General features: G+C 41.6%; 1 protein-coding gene across 1 annotated transcript in view; it reads left to right on the top strand.

Annotated features, from left to right (window-relative positions):
- The window catches only part of LOC120023376 (MAM domain-containing glycosylphosphatidylinositol anchor protein 2-like), a 179,950-nt gene extending 163,194 nt beyond the window's left edge, over positions 1–16,756 (top strand). Inside the window, exons 14-17 of the mRNA XM_038967380.1 lie at positions 8,669–8,833; positions 13,207–13,337; positions 13,539–13,638; positions 16,668–16,756. Of these exons, the coding sequence (XP_038823308.1) occupies positions 8,669–8,833; positions 13,207–13,337; positions 13,539–13,638; positions 16,668–16,756 (485 nt within the window). The remainder of the gene's footprint in view (positions 1–8,668; positions 8,834–13,206; positions 13,338–13,538; positions 13,639–16,667) is intronic.
- The last annotated feature ends 4,174 nt before the right edge of the window (positions 16,757–20,930 follow it).

Genomic DNA, 20,930 nt, shown 5'->3' with positions numbered 1-20,930 from the left:
CTTCGAGTTTTTCACGGCAGTTGTGGGATGTCAAGATGTCATCGACGTAGCTGTGCTCATGTAATACTTGGCATTCATCTGTGAGGTGGCTGAATTGAGGCAGGTTAGCCGTCTCCCTCATGGCCAGTTGTGCTATGCACCCTGCTGGCTTGTCCCCGATATTCACTCTGGTTATGGCGTATTGTTCCACCTCATCGCCCTCTGAATCCCGCCACAAGAACCGGTGTAGATGGACTTCCCTCTCCTCGAGCCACACAGAATTGTACATTTTTCTGACGTCTCCTAGAGCGGCGTAGGAGCCTTGGCGGAACTTGAGGAGGACAGCTCGAATCGGATTGAGAACGTCAGGGCCTTTCATCAGAAGGTCATTGAGACTTTGGCCTTTGTACTTCTGACTGCTGTTCCAGACAAGTCTTACCGGAGTTGTAACAGAGTGGGGGTTGGGTGCGATAAGATGACTAATATACCAGACAGGTCCATTCCAGTTGGTTAGATCCTCTTTGGTCAGCTTTCTTGCAGCCCGGCGGTCAACCATTTCGTGGACTTGAGCACCATAGGCTTTTTTCCACTGCGGTTCTTTGGCGAGCTGTCTCTCTGTTCTGAGAAAGGTTGCCTCCACTGCTTTTATGTTGTTTGGCAATGTAGATGGGTCAATGAGCCATGGATACCTTGCATGCCAGTGTGGACTATCACTGTGGTCATCAGCACCAACATAAGTCAGGCCACCCTTAACAACTTCCAGCTCCCTTTCTTCAGCCAGAGTCATTTCTTTGCCACCAAGTTGACAACTGCCGCAGCGACATCCTCCACATTTTGGGGTGCAGGGGGCGCCAATGCTATCCCATCTCCACCACTCAATAAAATCCCGAGTGGAAATAGCAGAATAAGAAGACTTGATGGTAGGTTTGGCGCAGATATGTTCTTCATACATCAATGCTGCTGTTCTCATGGATCTGGCGAAGTGCGCTCTGGACTGGTGTGCTGTAACTGTAGCCTCTTCAAACAGACCAGGGTGTGTCCCTGCAATTGTCTTTCCCAATGGCCCATCCCATAGTACAAGGTCCCCAACGGTGCGTATTTTCTGTGGGACCAGTCGCCCTTCCTTATGGCTTATCAAAAGCTGTATCTGTCTTGGTCTAACAAGTTCATTTTGGGGGACATCTGGAAAGAATTTTTGGAGTCTTTTGGCTGTCACATGTTTGTGAATCTCTGCAATGATGTCCAAACCATAGCAGAGGAGTTGGTGGGATCTGACATTGCCTTGCTCTGTGCGGACCCGGATCTTTAGGAGGTACCGTTTTGTGGTGACTTGAACTTTCATTCCTCCCACACCATGAACAACAAGGGTTATGGCTTCACTTCTAAGGTTCAAACGATCAGCTGCATCATGAGTTATATAGTTTGTATCCGATGCCAGGTCGATCAAAGTCCCAACTTTTTGTCCTGCATTGGCCGTGACCTCTAAGAGCATCATGATAACTGGCCACTCCACTATTCCATTCTCTGCTAGAAGACTGGGTTGGTTGGACACAAGAGAGGTTCTGGCTATAGTGTTGCAAAAGGCATTGCAACACTTCTCTGCAAGTTCAGTTTTAATGAACTCTTCTTGGGCTTGGGTATAACGCTCGCTTGTGTCACCTCCCACTTTGCTGTTATTGGACCTCTGGACGACATTCCCTTTGGATGTACCAGCTCTCGTGCAGAGGTAATAGTGGTGTTCTGCAGCACGCTGTTCTATGCAGTCTGGCCTCCTGCACAGAAACTCTGATTTACAATAGTCACCTTCCTTGTGAATCTCCAGGCATCTTTTGCAGGCTCCCAGCTTCATGACAGCATCTCTTTTCTCTGACAGCTTAAGCGTGCAAAACTTTTGGCAGAAATATAGCCTTTTCTTATGCTTGCAGTCTCCGCAGACCACACATCCTTGAGCCTGGTCGCTTAGTTGGGTGGAGGTTCAGGTTCGAGCTTGCCGAGGTTCAGATTTCGGTTTTGGTTCCTCCTCTCTCAGTTGGTCCAGCTTCGCATAGATGGCTTCTTGACCTTGAAGAAACTTGTGGAGGTAGTCAAATCGCTTGTCTTCTTCAGCTTCATCACCTTTGCCAGCTACATGAAGAAGCCATTCCTTCTTCAGGCCATCAGGAAGTTTACTCTCTATTGTCTTTGTTTCAAGAGGGTTCTTTATAGCACCGGTCTTGCCAAGCTCGTTCAGATCGACCAGGGCTTTTTCTACTGATTGGATGAGCTCAACAATCCTCCTGGGCTGGTTACCTTTAACTGCTTGGAGTCTTTGGAGCTCTTCTACTATCTCAAGGGCTATAGTTGTCTTATTTCCAAAGCGGTTCTCCAAGACCCGGAAAACCTCCTCAGCAGTTGTATAAGTTGTAAGGTGAAGGTCTCGTATGGTCTTCTGTCGAGAAGTTGGAACTTTTTAACCTCTCTGGATGCAGTAGGTTCTCCCTGCATCTGGAGCGCTTCCCAGTCTTTTTTCCACCGGTGAAACTCTCGGCGGATGCCAGAAAACTTTGGGAGGGCAGCAGGCTTTAATTTAATTGCTGATGTGGCCACAGAACTGTTTGAAGTAGTACTCAATCTGCTGGTTTCTCCTCTAACGTGTGCCCCTGTAAAGTCTGCTTGTCTTATTGTGAGATTTGGCAGGATAGTTTCAAGGTCTTTGATACGACTCTGGAAATGTTGTTGCTCTGCTGGGGGGGCCCAGCACTTCCAATGTTTATGCACCTCCTTCGCAGCCTTCACAAGTTTCTCTAGTTGTCCGATCATGAAGAGATATGCATCTGGGTTTTTACTTGGGTCCACAGCTCCCACGTTTTCTGCTTGCGACTCTGCTGTTGTAATTGCTTGTGTCAGTTCATATTCCCCGAAATTGGCCCACAATGTCTTTTGTATGAGGTACATTAGCTCTTGCAGTTTTTTCTCACACTCATTGGCTGTTTTGACCAAGTCAGACTTCTGCTCGCTGCTCGCTCAACTCCTCTGCATCAGAGTTTTCTTCAATACATTGCCCCTCTACATCATCGTTGGCTTCCAGGACTTTGCCAGCTTCTGCAGTGAGCTTCCTAAAATTGTCTCTGAGCTCCTCTTCTGACATCATTGTATGCATTCGTAGCACATTATTGGCCAGACGGGAAAACTGACGCTTCGCTGATGTCCTTGCGGTCTTTAGCTGCTCCACCAGTAATGAATCAGCCATTTCAATCACAGCAGCAGGCGGGAACAGTCTTTACTTGTCTCTCTGGACACGTGTGGTCACTTTTCTGGTCCTTTTCCAGTCTTGAGCCACGGTTTTTCACTGTCAAGTTTTGACCTCTTTCTTGTGCAATTCCCCACTTGAAAAGGACAGTCCCTCCACATGAAGATTTTAACTGGATTTCACTCAATAAACAGCCATGGAATCAGTTGTTTGTCTTTTATTTACCATTCTTTGGTTGGCAGTAAACAGGTGAAAAAACTCAAAAAAGAGATGACAAATACAAGTTATTATTTGAGTTGACAGCCTAATTAAATACACAAAATTATCCACATTCACCTCAGATAAACACATTTCTGCCATTATAAAATACAAGGTTTCCACTTTTAAGCAAATGTTTCCCAAAATAGAAACCCACCATTTTTAATCAAATGAGCAGAATCAGTATATTTTTATCTAAATTTGCATTTTAGCCAAATACATTCAAAATATTTTTAGTAGTAAAAAATTACATTTATTTTCTAATCAGTAGTTTTAAGCAGACAAATCTTACATTTTTTAGCCAAAGATTTTTTAGACTATACATTTGTTACTGAATTAAGAACTTGGTTTACTAAGATTTCTACAAAGTTTAAATTACTTTTAACCATTTTCAAACAAGTTCTTTGTCAACAATGAATTTGGCTCTTCTTACTTTTCTTTTATACCCCACAAACAACATTTGAAGTTATAAATACCACTGCAAAAGTCCTATCAAAGTTAAGAGTTAACCTGTTAGGCTGGCTGGCCCGACACCGGTACACTTATGACAACATCCAGCTCAAGTGCAGGGCGCGAAATTCAAAATATATTTTTTTTAAATATTTAACTTTCACACATTAACAAGTCCAAGACACCAGATGAAAGATACACTTCTTGTGAATCAAGCCAACATGTCCGATTTTTAAAATGTTTTACAGGGAAGACAAAATATGTAAATCTATTAGCTAACCACGTTAGCAAAAGACACCACTTTTCTAACTCCATCAGTTTCTTACTCCATCAGGTGCTATCACAAATTCGACCAAATAAAGATATAAATAGCCACTAACCAAGAAACAAATTCATCAGATGACAGTCTGATAACATATTTATTGTATAGCATATGTTTTGTTCGAAAAATTTGCATATTTCATGTATAAACCATAGTTTACATTTCAGCTACAATCAGAAATTGCACCAAAAGCAGCCATAATATTTACAGACACCAACGTCAAATAGCTAATTACTCATCATAAAACATTTCTGAAAAATACATAGTGTGCAGCAATTGAAAGACAGGCATCTTGTGATTCCAAACAATATTTCCGATTTATTAAATGTTTTACAGCGAAAACAAAATGTAACGCTATATTAGCATAGCCACGATAGCCAGAAACACTTGGGCGCCCACGACCAGTTCACATGCACGACAGATATATGAAATAACATCATAAAGTGGGTCTTACTTTTGCTGATCTTTCATCAGAATGTTGAACAAGGTGTCCTCTGTCCAGATGAGTCATTGTTTGGATTCAGAATGGCAAATTTCCCTCTTCACTTAGCATTGGCACTAGCCGAGTGGCACAATTCTCTCCAACGTAATCAAAGTCAGAGGACGGAACACGGCAAAACTCCCGAAAAAATGTCAATAATCTGATTAAACTATATTGAAAAAACATACATTACGATGATATGGTCACATGTATCAAATAAAATCCGAGCCGGAGATGTTAGTCATCCATTACGGCAGCAAAACAGAAGGCAATCGCACTTCCAAGTCGCGCGCTTCAGAGTACCGGAAGTGGACGGTCACGTCAAAGAAATAGCTTTTATTCCACCCCAAACCAAGATAAACACAAAATTTATTCTCTCACATCATCTTGACACCCAGAGGAAGGCGTATGGAGTGTACGTAGACTCCTACGTGTCATGACCATGTATAGGCAGGAAGTTGAAGAGAGCATATATTTCTGACATTCTACTTCCTGGTCAGGAAAAGTGCTGCCAAAGGAGTTCTGTTTCACTCAGAGAAATAATTCCAACGGTTTTAGAAACTAGAGAGTGTTTTCTATCCAAAAAGAATAATAATATCCATATTGTACGAGCAAGATTTGAGTAGGAGGCCGTTTGAAATGGGCACGATTTCACTGGCTACTCAACACTTTGCCTTGCAGCCATAAGAAGTTTTAAGAGTCTGTGTTTTCCAGAGTATCATTAGCAGTGCACTGCTTAAGTCAGTCTAGCCAAGCATGGCCAATATGGCGCTTACCGGCTGTCTTTCACAGTTTTGTGGAAGGCTTGGACTTGCACAGTCACCTTGATCACAAAGATGAAGTTTCCTTGGTCTTGTGGTGTTATAAATGCTCCTTTCACTGCGGTCTAAAGACAACAGCAGAGCCAGGTGCTGGCACGCCCAGATTGCCTGGAAGATTTGTTCCACCTGGTTCACCACTGATTGAAGGAGGAGGAGTTTCACCACTGAGGAGCTCCCAGGCAGTTTGTCAGCACAGTTATTGCAAAAACCGCGTTGCTGATCATTTGCAACTAACGTTGGTACTTTCTAAAATTTGATCGCCAAATCTGTAATTGTTGTTTGACATTTCTAAGGGACGATGTATACAAATGGACTGGCTGACACCAGACCATGTGGCACAATCAAGCTTTTAACTGTCATTGAGTCCCACCACGTTAAAATACGTTTTTGATTAGTTTTGAGTGATCGCGCTGATTGGTTATAACACTCATCAGTTGTAAAGCAAGGGGGCGGTACTCGTGGCTGAGTGTGTGGGTGTTTGGTGAGTAAGAGAGACACGGAGGAGAGCCATCCACTGTAAAAGCACAGCCCCCTTCATTATTGACGTGTCATGCCGACAACATCAAAGAACCTCCCCAGACTCTGGAGTCAGCCTCAGTCTGCCGCTTTAGCCATGCAAGTATACAAGTGCATTAATGTGGAAAACATTTCAAGGACATTTATGCAGGTGCATTGTTGAATGGAATCCATATTTGAAACAATGTTTGAAATGTACTTAGTATTCTCTACATCAGTGGTCACCAACCGGTCGATCAAGGCATTCTTAGTCGATCACCAAACATTTCTGTAGAAAAGCCAATGATGGCTTGGTGTTTTTATTGGTGTTGCACTGTTGGCGGTAGGTGCACTTGATTCAGGAGCCCTGCGCACCAGGTAGATAAAGTGTTACCATTTAATTTGTTAAAGATTAAATTAAAGATACCCGGCGGACCGGGAGCTCTGTGGCTAAATCGAGTGAACGGTCATCCAACTCGGAATTCCAAGTCGGAAACTCGGGTACCTTTCTAGAGCACCGACTTTCCGACCTGAAGATCACTTACGTCATGAGTTCACCTAGTTTTTTTAGTTCCTAGTTGTCTTGAAAGCACCATGACCATCAGTCCAGTAAACTAAAAAGTGAATTATTTCAATTTAATTTAAGTGCTACACCAACTGGTCTATTTTGTTATAAAAGCTATAGTTTTAAAATATTATACGGTCTGAGAAGAACAATATTGGCAGGCATATAGCCAATATGCTGTGATAATGTTTTAGGCCTACTGCACAAATCTACAGAACTGTTTTTAATTGTATTAATGTTACCATTTCTAAGTCAAAAAATCTGAGCGGTAGATCTCAGCTTGCTTTTTGACTGCGAAAGTGATCTTGACTCAGAAAAGGTTGGTGACCACTGCTCTACATGTTACCTGTGTCATTCCACCAATTCAGTGCCTTTTGTGAAGTGTAACTTGGTCATTTCACCTTATGTTATCATTGTCATAAAGAACACTTTCAACTTCGTAAAAAAACTAGTTTTCCCATTCCAAATTACAAAGTGCCTATTAAGTGCCAAAAGAAGTAACAGGGTTGACCATATCAGGGTTGATGATTTCTTCTTAAATCAGTCATAAATTCCATTGTGACAGGGGGAATGAAAGCTTGTTGTGTGCAACAGGGAGTGGCAATTGAATGCAAGTTTTTACTGTCAAAACATTTCTAGCCTGTCTATCTACGTGCTATGCCCGTCCCACTCAGTTTTCCACCACAAAAGACCAGAAAATGGCTATGAACCAGCTGCTTTTACTATGATTTGACTATTAGATGTTCAGTATTTCTTTTTATAAAAATATATTTTTTTCAACAATAGTTTCACCATATTAAAATGAGAGTTAAGTTCACGTAACAAGGTTGACTTTAAAATCAGGGACAGATGTAAATGAATCACTAATCACATGAAATAAAAAAAGATCTTCAGAAATTACGGTCAAAGCAACAAAATAACTAGGGCTTTACAATGATGGTGAAACTTGGAGAAGTTTTGGGAGTGGGTGGGTTAAAATCTACCTTGAAGGGACACTGACAGGGTTGACGGAAGGATGTCAAAATGCTGAATTTAGCAGCCTTTATTCATATTAAAATGATTTATTGAATTCTCCGGTCTAGCGGAAGGTTAGTAAATACACAAATGTAGCTACATACGTAATTGCAATCAATTAACCCCAGTCATGACCCTTGCAAAAGAAGGTGACACTTAGCCAACAGGTATATGATGCAGTTCTAATGCTTTGTAAGACTTGTCATGCGTGTGATATGTTAGTTTTCTTTGCAGTTCCCATTTGTACTTTTCTTTTCTGGAATTGGGTATGCTCCCTAGCTGTATAGTACCACTTCACCTGCCTCCATCTCCTCCTCCTCCTCCTCTTTGTGCTCTGTCTCTATAGGGTGTGTGTGAGCCGTGATGGACATCTGCAGCGCCGCGAGCAGCATTATGAAATATGAGTGTCTGTCACTACCTGCCCATCGACGACCGCCTGAGGGAGTTAGCAGTAGCCATTCCCCCAAAAGTAGAATCTCCCACAATTCCATCCACTTGTTAAATGCCAAAAGCCCCAGCCGTTAAAATAAACCAATTAAAATGGTGGGACTCCTCGGGATACATTTGTTTAAGTGTTTTAGGGCATTTTACGATGGATAATGTCATAAATAATTCATTGCTTTCAAATGAAACACGAGGCTCAAAGTTTCCCAGTCCGTTTGTTTTTCTTTCACTTCAAGTCATCTGCTTTTTGAATTCCCAACATAACTTGGTCTAAGAAGATGAAACTATTTTTATCTGATCGGTATCCACAGAGCAAGCCAGTTTTATGGATTGCACTGTGCACAATTTCAACTTTTCATCTCCCTCGTCAGAAAATTGCAGTGCAGTGTTCAGAAAACTCTCCCGATACCACAACAGTTTATGGACTGCTAACGGCACGTGCCTTAGCTACGGTTTTGTAGCAGTTATTATAGGTAGAGAGATGAACTCTGCCGTTTGGTTTAGAATTCTAACGGTCTCTCAAAAAGTATGGTGTAATGTTTAATCAGCGTTGTTTTGCCATCACACGGGTTTCTACACGGACATCGATTGTTGTTTCTCCAACATACAGGTTTCTACATGTACATTGAGACGTCTCGACCTCGCCTGGAGGGAGAAAAGGCTCGACTGTTGACCCCCACATTCAACGTTGCCCCCAAAAGCCCTTATGGGACTGTGACCGCCACTCCCACCTACTGCTTTGGCTTCTACTACCATATGTATGGGAAACACATAGGTAAGGTGCCCCTAGTGAAGGGATCATCAAATATATTCAGCCGGGGGTGAGTTTTTCTTCTTTTTTTTCTTGAGCAGATGGGGGCCGGAATATACAGTTGAAGTCAGAAGTTTACATACAACTCAGCTTTTCACAATTCCTGACATTTAATCCTATTAAAAAGTCCCTGTCTTAGGGACATTATTTTAAGAATGTGAAACGTCAGAATAATAGTAGAGAGAATGATTTATTTCAGCTTTTATTGCTTTCATCACATTCCCAGTGGGTCAGAAGTTTACACACACTCAATTAGTATTTTATAGCATTGCCTTTAAATTGTTTAACTTGGGGTCAAACGTTTTGGGTAGCCTTCCACAAGCTTCCCACAATAAGTTGGGTGAATTTTGGCCCATTCCTCCTGACAGAGCTGGTGTAACTGGGTCAGGTTTGTAGGCCTCCTTGCTCGCACACGCTTTTTCAGTTCTGCCCACAAATGTTCTATAGGATTGAGGTCAGTTCTTTGTGATGGCCACTCCAATACCTTGACTTTGTTGTCCTTTAGCCATTTTGCCACAGCTTTGGAGTATGCTTGGGGTCATTGTCCATTTGGAAGACCCATTTGCGACAAAGCTTTAACTTCCTGACTGATGTCTTGAGATGTTGCTTCAATATATCTACATAATTTTCCTCCCTCGTGATGCCATCTATTTTGAAGTGCACCAGTCCCTTCTGCAGCAAAGCACCCCCACTACATGATGCTGCCACCTTCGTGCTTCACGGTTGGGATGGTGTTCTTCGGCTTGCAAGCATCCCCCTTTATCCTCCAAACATAACGATGGTCATTATGGCCAAACAGTTCTATTTTTGTTTCATCAGACCAGAGGACATTTCTCCAAAAAGTACGATCTTTGTCCCCATGTGCAGTTGCAAACCGTAGTCTGGCTTTTTTATGGCAGTTTTGGAGCAGTGGCTTCTTCCTTGCTGAGCGGCCTTTCAGGTTATGTGGATATAGGACTCGTTTTACTGTGGATATAGATACTTTTGTACCTGTTTGTACCTCCAGCATCTTCACAAGGTCTTTTGCTGTTGTTCTGGGATTGATTTGCACTTTTCGCACCAAATTACGTTCATCTCTAGGAGACAGAACGCGTCTCCTTCCTGAGCGGTATGACGGCTGCGTTGCCCATGGTGTTTATACTTGCGTACTATTGTTTGTACAGATGAACGTGGTACCTTCAGGCGTTTGGAAATTGCTCCCACGGATGAACCAGACTTGTGGAGGCCTACAATTTTTTTCTGAGGTCTTGGCTGATTTCTTTTGATTTTCCCATGATGTCAAGCAAAGAGGCACTGAGTTTGAAGGTAGGCCTTGAAATACATCTACAGGTACACCTCCAATTGACTCAAATGTTGTCAATTAGCCTATCAGAAGCTTCTAAAGCCATGACATAATTTTCTGGAATTTTCCAAGCTGTTTAAAGGCACAGTCAACTTAGTGTATGTAAATTTCTGACCCACTGGAATTGTGATATAGTGAATTATAAGTGAAATAATCTGTCTGTAAACAATTGTTGGAAAAATGACTTGTGTCATGCACAAAGTAGGTGTCCTAACCGACTTGCCAAAACTATAGTTCGTTTACAAGAAATGTGTGGAGTCGTTGAAAAACTAGTTTTAATGACTCCAACCTATGTGTGTGTAAAATTCCAACTTCAACTGCAATTACAAATAATTTGTGGACTGCAAATTGACCCAAACAATTTCATATTTTTAACCTTGCTTACAAATTTGTATGTGATCACATATATCTCTCTATTATGTGTGGGAATACACTTCCATTTACATAAATTAACCCACGTGCCAAATGCCAGTTGGGGAAGCCTGCCTTAGTGCTATTAGGAATTAAATGTACACTATACAAAAATATGTGAAAAAATTAGTGGATTTGGCTATTTCAGCCACACCCGTTGCTGCGGGTGTATAAAATCGAGCACACAGACATGCGGTCTCCATAGCCCACCATTGGCAGTAAAATGGACTTACTGAAGAGCTCAGTGACTATAAGCGTGGCACCGTCATAGGATGCCATCTTTCCAACAAGTCAGTTCATCAAATTTCTGCCCTGCTAGAGCTGCCCCGGTCAACTGTGAGTGCTGTTATTGTGAAGTGGAAAAGTCTAGGAGCAGCAACAGCTCAGCCGCAAAGTGGTAGGCCACACAAGCTCACAGAATGGGGCCACCGAGTGCTGAAGTGTGTAGCAAAACTCACTACAGAGTTCCAAACTGCCTCTGGAAGCAACTTCAGCACAAGAACTGTTCATCGGGAGCTTCATTAAATGGGTTTCCATGGCCGAGCAGCCGCACACAAGCCTAAGATCACCATGCGCAATGCCAAGCATCAGCTGGAGTGGTATAAAGCTCACCGCCATTGGACTCTGGAGCAGTGGAAATGCGTTCTCTGGAGTGATGAATCATGCTACACCACCTGGCAGTCCGACAGACAAATCTGGGTTTGGCGGATGCCAGGAGAACGCTACCTGCCCCAATGCATAGTGCCAGCTGTAAAGTTTGGTGGAGAAGGAATAATGGTCTGGGGCTGTTTTTCATGGTTCGTGATAGGCCCCTTAGTTCCAATGAATGGAAATCTTAACACGACAGCATACAATAACATTCTGGATGATTCTGTGCTTCCAACTTTGTGGCAATATTTTGGGGAAGGCCCTTTCCTTTTTCAGCTTGACAATGCCCCCATACACAAAGTGAGGTCCATACAGAAATGGTTTGTCGAGATCGGTGTGGAAGATCTTGACTGGCCTGCACAGAGCCCTGACCTCAATCCCATCAACACCTTTGGGATGAATTGGAACTCCGACTGTGAGCCAGGCCTAATCACCCAACACCAGTGCCCGACCTCACTAATTATCTTGTGGCTGAATGGAAGCAAGTCTCCACATCTAGTGGAAAGCTTTCCCAGAAGATTGGAGGCTGTTATAGCAGCAAAGAGGGACCACCTCCATATTAATGCCCATGATTTTGGAATGAGATGTTCGACGAGCAGGTGTCTACATACTTTTGGTAATGTAGTGTAAATTACAAGTATTAATGCAAATCCTGCACTGTAGCTATTTCATCTGGCAAATCTAGCATAGAGTGTGTTTGATTTGTTAAGTACACACCTGAGAGCTTTCCATTAGCATCCACTTGCAATCAAATTGCCTATTTCCCTGTTCGGTGCTTCACTGATGATTAGATAAGTGTTTGCTTACCACTCAAGTTGTACTCCCACCTTTCTTTTCTAATTCGACAACCACTCAGTAACACTTCCATACTGGAATATGTGAAGCCCCCCGGGCATTGGTGGAAATGGAAGTTAAATACTGCACAAGAAAAAAAACTCACTATTTCTGGGTGTTTACAAACCTTCCATTTGAATATTAATAACCTTATCATCCATCACAATCTAGTCAGGCTCCCCTGCTTCTGTCGCCAAGGTTGCCTTCTCACACCCTGCTCATGCCCTCCTGTTGTTGCGGTGTCAGACAGTTGCACCTGAGCGATGGGTGTCTCCTCTGACCTGCCAGACGCGCCTGCAACTTCAATTTTCTGCTCCGCAAAGCTGTCGGGATTCTGAATAGGACGTGTCAACCTAATCCACGCCGGTCTCAATGGGCCCTCTCTTTCTCTGCTTGCTCAGCCACAGGAACCAGCAACCAGCAGCCGGAGTCAAAAATGGCTGACGGCAGTGTCCTTCTTACCTGTCTTTCTTTTTCATTGGTTTCCGTTAGAGAAAGAAAGGCAACATGCATTCAGTCTTTTTTTATTCGGTGCAGAAGGAGTGAGTGAGTGATGGAGAGACTTTGAGTTCTCATTTGAAGTAGTGGGTATTTTCAGGAATCTGTCGTTGTTGCTTTTTGATCATCCAGCGAGATCCACTTAAGGCTCCCCTCACAGGGATGTGGCATATTGTAGCTGACGGCTCGTCTAGTTTGGCCTCTGAGCACTCATTTTGGCATCTCATCGTTTGCACTGGGGGGAAAAAACATACAAGATTTAACTCTCATGATCATCCCTTGAGAAGTGAATTATGTTCGCAAATTCATACGTTGCACTCGGTAAAAGCCACACTCAATCAGGGAAGGTTAATGTGTAGACCCCTTGAGACATTTAGTATTTGCAGTAATTAGCTTTTATGTGTTTTGTTAATAGTATACGGTCATACATTAATAATGAGTAAAGTCTCAACACATAAGGATAAGTGCTGCCATGATGAGGCCGTATATGATCGATGATACCAGACTTGGGTTCCAATTCTACTTGAAATCTTTAAAATACTACAGCTGTGCTTGATTGAGCTTGCCATGTTGTCCATACGGTGCATTATGTTTTCTCCTCTAGGGGCGTTGAATGCGTACCTACGGCAGAAGGGCCACTCGGGCTCAGACAGTTCCTTGTGGAACTTGGTCGGGAACCAAGGGGACCGATGGAAGCAAGCCAAAGTCAACATCCACCCAATAGCCTCTTTCCAGGTGGGTACAACTCTTTGGGAGGAGCAGTGGGTCACCAATGCAGAACTATGGTGGCCCTAAGGTACAAAGTACAAAACTGCCTTCATCTGTGCTTCCCCTCTTATGTTTCACAGAATGAGCCATTGAGTTAGTAGTAGTAAGACATTTAAGCAGTTGGTGTTAACAAGTTTTGTTTTTGTCTGTCTTATCCCGTTTTGGTAGTTGGTTCTGGAAGGAATTCGTGGTCCGGGTATAGAAGGCGATATCGCCATAGATGATGTCACCATTGAGGAAGGAGAATGTAAAGACCCTCCACCCAACAGTAAGTGCTTTTTTTTTGTTTATACCTGGGAATCCATGACAACCATGGACCTATACATCATCCAGAACCAATCAACCATGAAGAGGCAAGGCTTATAATAACATATACATTTATATCATTCCTCTTGGGAACTAAAATTCAAGGACTGAGAGAGCTCTATTGTTAGCTCTCTCTCATTTGCTCTCCAAGAGTATATGCTATGCCGCTGTATTTTTCATTTTTCTTTATGGATGTTTCAGGTATCGTCAGTGAAATTACATTTTAGAGGGAATGATCGAACAGCTGCTTTTTAAATGTTATGCAAGCCAGAAAATGTTACTGTCTTATTGACCTAAAAAAGATAGATGTTTAATGCAATGGAAAATTTTATTTTACTCATTACTTATATTACTTTACTTGGTAATGGCTTTTTTAATCATGTTAAGTGTCCTCCCAAATGGAAGATATTAGCAACTTCCATGAAATATTAGGCATTAGATGCTTTCTCACTTGTACACTTGAGACTGTCGGCTGGGTGTCTTTGCTGATAAACAAGTTTCAGTGAAAATACTACCAAAAAATTTACAAATGGTAATGTTTAAAGAACCTCTTAACTGTTTGAGGAATTGTCTTATACTTCATGTACAGTTGAAGTCGGAAGCTTGAATACACTTAGGTTTGAGTCATTAAAACTTGTTTTTCAACCACTCCACAAACTTCACTTATAATTCACTGTATCACAATTCCAGTGGGTCAGAATTTTACATACACTAAGTTGACTGTGCCTTTAAACAGCTTGGAAAATTCCAGAAAATTATGTCATGGCTTTAGAAGCTTCTGATAGGCTAATTGACAACATTTGAGTCAATTGGAGGTGTACCTGTAGATGTATTTCAAGGCCTACCTTCATACTCAGTGCCTCTTTGCTTGACATCATGGTGAAAATCAAAAGAAATCAACCCAGACCTCAGAAAAAAAAATTGTAGACCTCCACAAGTCTGGTTCATCCTTGGGAGCAATTTCCAAACGCCTGAAGGTACCACGTTCATCTGTTCAAACAATAGTACGCAAGTAGAAGCACCATGGGACCACGCAGCCGTCATACCGCTCAGGAAGGAGACGCCTTCTGTCTCCTAGAGATGAATGTACTTTGGTGCAAAAAGTGCAAATCAATCCCAGAACAGCAGCAAAAGACCTTGTGAAGATGCTGGAGGAAACAGGTACGAAAGTGTCTATATCCACAGTAAAACGAGTCCTATATCGACATAACCTGAAAGGCCACTCAGCAAGGAAGAAGCCACTGCTCCAAAACCGCCATAAAAAAGCCAGACTACAGTTTGCAACTGCATATGGGGACAAATATCGTACTTTTTGGAAAAATGTCCTCTGGTCTGATGAAACAATACTGTTTGGCCATAATAACCATTATGTTTGGAGGAAAAATGGGGAGGTTGGAAAATGATGTGGATATATTGAAGCAACATCTCAAGACATCAGTCAGGAAGTTAAAGCTTGGTCGCAAATGGGTCTTCCAAATAGACAATGACCCCAAGCATACTTCCAACGTTGTGGCAAAATGGCTTAAGGACAACAAAGTCGAGGTGTTGGAGTGGCCATCACAAAGCCTTGACCTCAATCCCATAGAACATTTGTGGGCAGAACTGAAAAAGCGTGTGCGAGCAAGGAGGCCTACAAACCTGACCCAGTTACACCAGCTCTGTCAGGAGGAATGTGCCAAAATTCACCCAACTTATTGTGGGAAGCTTGTGGAAGGCTACCCAAAACATTTGACCCAAGTTAAACAATTTAAAGGCAATGCTACCAAATACTAATTGAGTGTATGTAAACTTCTGACCCACTGGGAATGTGATGAAAGAAATAAAAGTGGAAATAAATCATTCTCTCTGCTATTTTTCGGACATTTCACATTCTTAAAATAAAGTGGTGATCCTAACTGACCTAAGACAGGGAATTTTTACTAGGATTAAATGTCAGGAATTGTGAAAAACTTACTTTAATTGTACTTAGCTAAGGTGTATGTAAACTTCCGACTTCCACTGTATAAGTACACAGCATACTTGTGGATGAGCTGCCTCTGAAGTATTGTGGTACTACATTGGGAGAAATCACACCACATCTACAGTGCTGTGAAAATGTATTTGCCCCTTTCTAATTTTCTCTACTTTTGCATATTTTGCATATAGTGTGATGGTTTGGGGATGCCTCAGGACCTGGACACCTTGCCTTAATAGAAGGAAACATGAATTCTGCTCTGTATCAGAGAATTCTACAGGAGAATGTCAGGCTATCCGTCTGTGAGCTGAAGCGCAGCTGGTTCATGCAGCAATACAATGATCCAAAACACACAATTAAGTCTAAATGAAAATGGCTTAAAAGCAACACATTTTATGTTTTGGAATGGCCTAGTCAAAGTCCAAACCTAATCCCAATTGATGTTGTGGCAGGACTTGAAACGAGCAGTTCATGCTTGAAAACACAAAAATGTCGCTGAGTTAAAGCAGTTCTGCATGGAAGAATGGGCCAAAATCCCTCCACAGCGATGTGAGAGACTGATCATCAACTACAGGGAGCATTTGGTTGTAGTCATTGCAGCTAAAGGTGGTACAACCAGTTATTGATTGTAAGAGGGCAATTACTTTATCACACAGGGGCATTGAGTGTTGCATAACTTTGTTAAATAAATAAAATATAAATGTTTTGTTATTTGTAAACTCAGGTTCCCTTTATCTAATATTAGGTTTTCGTTGAAGATCTGATAACATTCAGTATCAAAAATATGCAAAAATAGAGATAATCAGAAAGGGGGCAAATAGTTTTTCATGGCACTGTACATGCCAGAGTCTCCTCCAGGGAGCAAGAGTATGGTCCTCCTCAGAACAACTAAAAACAATTAAATATATTGAAAAGTCTTCCGTAAATCAAACATAGAATCGTACTCGTTCCCCACACGTCATCCCATTAGCTCAATGAAAAAGGATCATGCTCCCTAGATTATCTAAGTCACCAGCTTTCTTTCTCTATCCCTACAGATCTAAGGTCACTGTCTCCTCCTACCACGCCCCATATATGGCAGTTCTTGGTCACCCTGACCCTGGTCTTTGTGGGCCTTCAGAGGTGACCCCTCTCTCCCAGGAGGAGCAACCTGACGTCGGCCCAACCCCAGTGGAAGAGTTTGCAGACATGGACTGTCCAAACCCCAAAAACTACCAAAGATTCACTCCTTTTCAGTCTGCAGGAGAGCAACAGCCCAGCATTGGTCCAGGGTGGAGCATGAAGGAAACAAAAAAACTCAGTTCATCCGGATTTTTCTGAAATATGCACAGAGCGCACTCCACGGTCAAGATGGAGAGTCGAGCTCTCCATAGTCTCCGTATTACGGACTCCAGTTCATCATTTTTTCTGCAGCTGAAGCAATCGAGGCAGAGTATGGGTACATTTCTGTAAAGCACAAGGACGCGTGGTGTGGTTCCATTTATTATTAAATGGGCCACAGAATGATGATAATTGATTGGTGTGGAAGAGTTTGATTTTTATGTTAACAGTATGTCGAGAAATGTACAAAATTTGTTCAACAACCCACACTGACCCCGAAGCTATTTTCTCATGAATATGATAGAGGTTAGTATTCCTCTGGGTTCTGGCTTTTCACCTCTCTTAAAACTTGGAGGCTGCCTATGGTCGGATTCATCAAAATGTGCATAAACAAACACATTTGCATACTTTCTACCCAGAGGCTAGACTTTGACTGCTTGGTGCATTATATGTAAATCTGTAAGTCAATTCATCATAATTATTTCTTTGTCTGTCCTTTTTTTCCCTTTTTTTTCTCTCTTCAAGGTTTGCGTAAGGTTGGTTTCATTACAGTGTGCATACACTTGTTCTCTAGGTTACTCTATTATGCAGTAGCTGAACTATGGTGCATTGTATGCCTCATGTGTAATCAACCTCTAGACTCCTCGTAGTGGAAGCACTATGCGATTGAGAACTTAGATCCTTTCGATGTACTGTAGGGGCTTCTCTGTGTCCCACCTGCCCTAAAATTTCAGAAGGCGATTTAATAAACAGGGACATGACACATCTTTCTTTCATTACCTAAAAGGGATTGGCGAGGGATTATTGTGTTTTTCCCTCCCTTAAGTACTCGAGGCTTTATTAACAATGGTAATTGCAATCAAATCAAACTTTATTTGTCACATGCGCCGAATACAACAAGTGTAGACTTTACCGTGAAATGCTTACTTACAAGCCCTTAACCAACAGTGCAGTTCAAGAAGAAGAAAATATTTACCAAGTAGACTAAAATAAAAAGTAATAATAAAAAGTAACACAATATGAATAACAATAACGAGGCTATATACAGGGGGCACCGGTACCGAGTCAGTGTGCGGGGGTTCAGGCTAGTCGAGGTAATCTGTACATGTAGGTGGGGGCGAAGTGACTATGCATAGGTGACAAACAAACAGCGAGTAGCAACAGTGTACAAAGGGAGGGGGGGTCAATGTAAATTGTCCGGTGGCGATTTTATGAATTGTTCAGCAGTCTTATGGCTTGGGGGTAGAAGCTGTTGAGGAGCCTTTTGGTCCTAGACTTGGCGCTCCGGTACCGCTTGCCGTGCGATAGCAGAGAAAACAGTCAATAACAAGCCCTTTGTATGAAAGGTGAGCTTTTATCCTCATCTTTCTTTATTTAGTTGCAATTATCGAACTAAGCTTCTCGATTGGAGCCTTCTTTCTCCTTTCACCTCCTGACCAATCATAATTTAGTCAGGTCAAGTCATATGTGTGCTTAAAGACCAGAGCAGTGTGTATTCCAATGCCCTCTGAATCATCCTCCTGTAACATACCTTACTTTAAGGACATTGGAGGAAATTCAAGCTCATTTGAATTTAAGTTGTAGTAGTTTGACTCGCGCTCCTTCTTGCAACTGCCAAGATTAACACCCGTTTCCAATAGAAGTCATTATCTTGACCTTTGATTTCAGCATGGCTCCATAAAGCACATAGAAATAGGTGCAAAAAAGAAAAACATTGAATGTTAACACTCTTTCTCTCCCTGCATGAGTTGCTCATTGATCATGATACAGTTCCCATACAGGCTTTCGGCAGTCTTTTGGAAGGTTACTTTATGAGCAGTCAAAAGAGCAGTGTTTTGCATCTTTTGGTCATATCTCAACAGCTAGTCCTCTCGAGATAAGATAAGGCACTGCTGTCTGACATGAAATCAAGTGCCTTCAGACTTAGTGCAAATTCTCATGAATGGAAAAACCAACATGGGCTATTTTACCATACAAGCATTTGCACCGTAGGCACATTTTATAGAGAGACGAAAAGTATGTGATCTGCAGCTAACTCCCATCTCCACACAACTCTTTTTATTTTGACCCAGGAAATGACTTACTACCCTTGACAGTCCAGGCTTTTTGAGTGGGGACTTGTGTTCGAGCGGAGGAAGGATGGTGGCCCAGCTTTGTCAGAGTGACTGAGTGAGAACGGGGAGCTCTTGGACATAAACAATGGGCTCCGACAAAAAAACAACTTGGAGGGATGGATGCTTTTGAAGTCTCCCCATTCATTTCAACTGGACCTGCTGAGAAAAAGACATTTTTGCGACAATGTCCAAGGACTGTGAAAGGAGGACGTTTCAGGTGTGACTCTTACGGCTGATAATGGTCTTGGTTAACCTGGGTGTTTGTCAGTCAATTGGATCAGACTGTCTGGTTCTCACAGACCGACATATTTTAGTACTCAAATGAGAGTGTAACTCTACTTTTACAGAAACTGTAAAAACATTGGAACTACCTGAGACCATGAGTTACCTTAACCAGCTGGTTTTTGAAAAAAATTATTGTAAAATTACTCTACTATTGTTCGTAACAATGTTTTGGGGGAAGGTTTTACATTCCCCGTTTGTTTTATTTGGGGTATTTTTTGTTTTCTGATTCCTTTTTCTTTACAGAATAATCATAAATAGGCTATAAGCTAATCAATTTGCTAAACACCCCAGTGCAAAAGATTCCATAAAAAAACATTTGTCAGTATTCATATAAAAAGCACAAGATGACACAAAATGGAATACAAACTGATTTTGACAAAGATTTAGGCATATACATTTCCTCTCAGCAACCTGTTAAAATAAAACATGTTCTTCCCTGTTCAATTAAATTATTTATGTAAATCATAGCATGTGTGGTCGGTCACTTTTAATAATGAAAAATAAAAAGATATATTGAACAATTAGTTATAACTTCCATTCCCCCATGTCTCTCAATTCAATATTTTATTGCATTGTTTATCTACAAATTTGTGCTGAAATTAACAACTCCCCCATGACTACTTGTGTTATTTCAAAGGAATGGTAAAAATAAAAATCTTCAGGCAAATTGCTCTCTCCGCACTTACAGTGAAATGGAACTTGACAACTCCCCCCCCCCCCCCCCCCCCCCATTGCTTATGGTGTTCTCTGTCATGTTCTACGTAACTACCACCAGCAAACAGATTTTATTAGAGAAATTCACTGCTTTATAATGTATGTCGATTTTTTTTTTCTACCCCAGGCTACCATCTTGACTTCAATGAGCCAAGCAAGTGTTTAAATTCTACCCAAAAGAAAACCCATATATTATATTGTACAGCAGATTTCAATCGGGATTTTAACTGAATAATGGATTTCCTCTAATGGGAACAAAATACATGTATTATTTGGGGTAATCGTTTTCTTGACAACAACACTCACAGAACAAAACTTTGTCTAAATGTATCAGAATGCTTTTATTTTTTATATAACTATAATTATCTGCAATAGACTTCCTGTCATAATTTGGATTTGATTTCCCAGATGATTACATCGCATTATTATGAATAAATATACATTAAATGCAGTTTTCCATCTTGTGTCACCTGTTATTTTATTAGACAACAGTTTGTTGTCAGTGAGATGATCAGTAATATTTCACCACTTTGTTACTCATCACGAGAAAAGACGTCTTTGTAGAATGTGTCTGGAAGTGAGTTGAGAGAGATGTATTTATTATTTCACAGTGATATATAAAAATACAACTGAATATGAACAAATCGTTCTGTTTCAGTAGATTTCGTTAGTTGTCACAATTCTTTGATCCTCAGAAAGCTTCTTTACACCTGATTGCTGTTTTCCGACCACAGCCACCCTTAACCCTTCTGTTGACTTTCATTATACGTTTTTACCTTCCCTTGGCCTTTGGTTAGGCCCTGCTAAACATTTAAATCATACACTGTAAGCCCTGGGGATACCTAAACGACCTTACCTTGAGTTGTA

The sequence above is a fragment of the Salvelinus namaycush genome, chromosome 28 (assembly GCF_016432855.1).
Source record: "Salvelinus namaycush isolate Seneca chromosome 28, SaNama_1.0, whole genome shotgun sequence".
NCBI lineage: Eukaryota > Metazoa > Chordata > Actinopteri > Salmoniformes > Salmonidae > Salvelinus > Salvelinus namaycush.
Note: the sequence above shows the minus strand (reverse complement) of the source record. Positions and strands in the feature narration are given on the sequence as shown.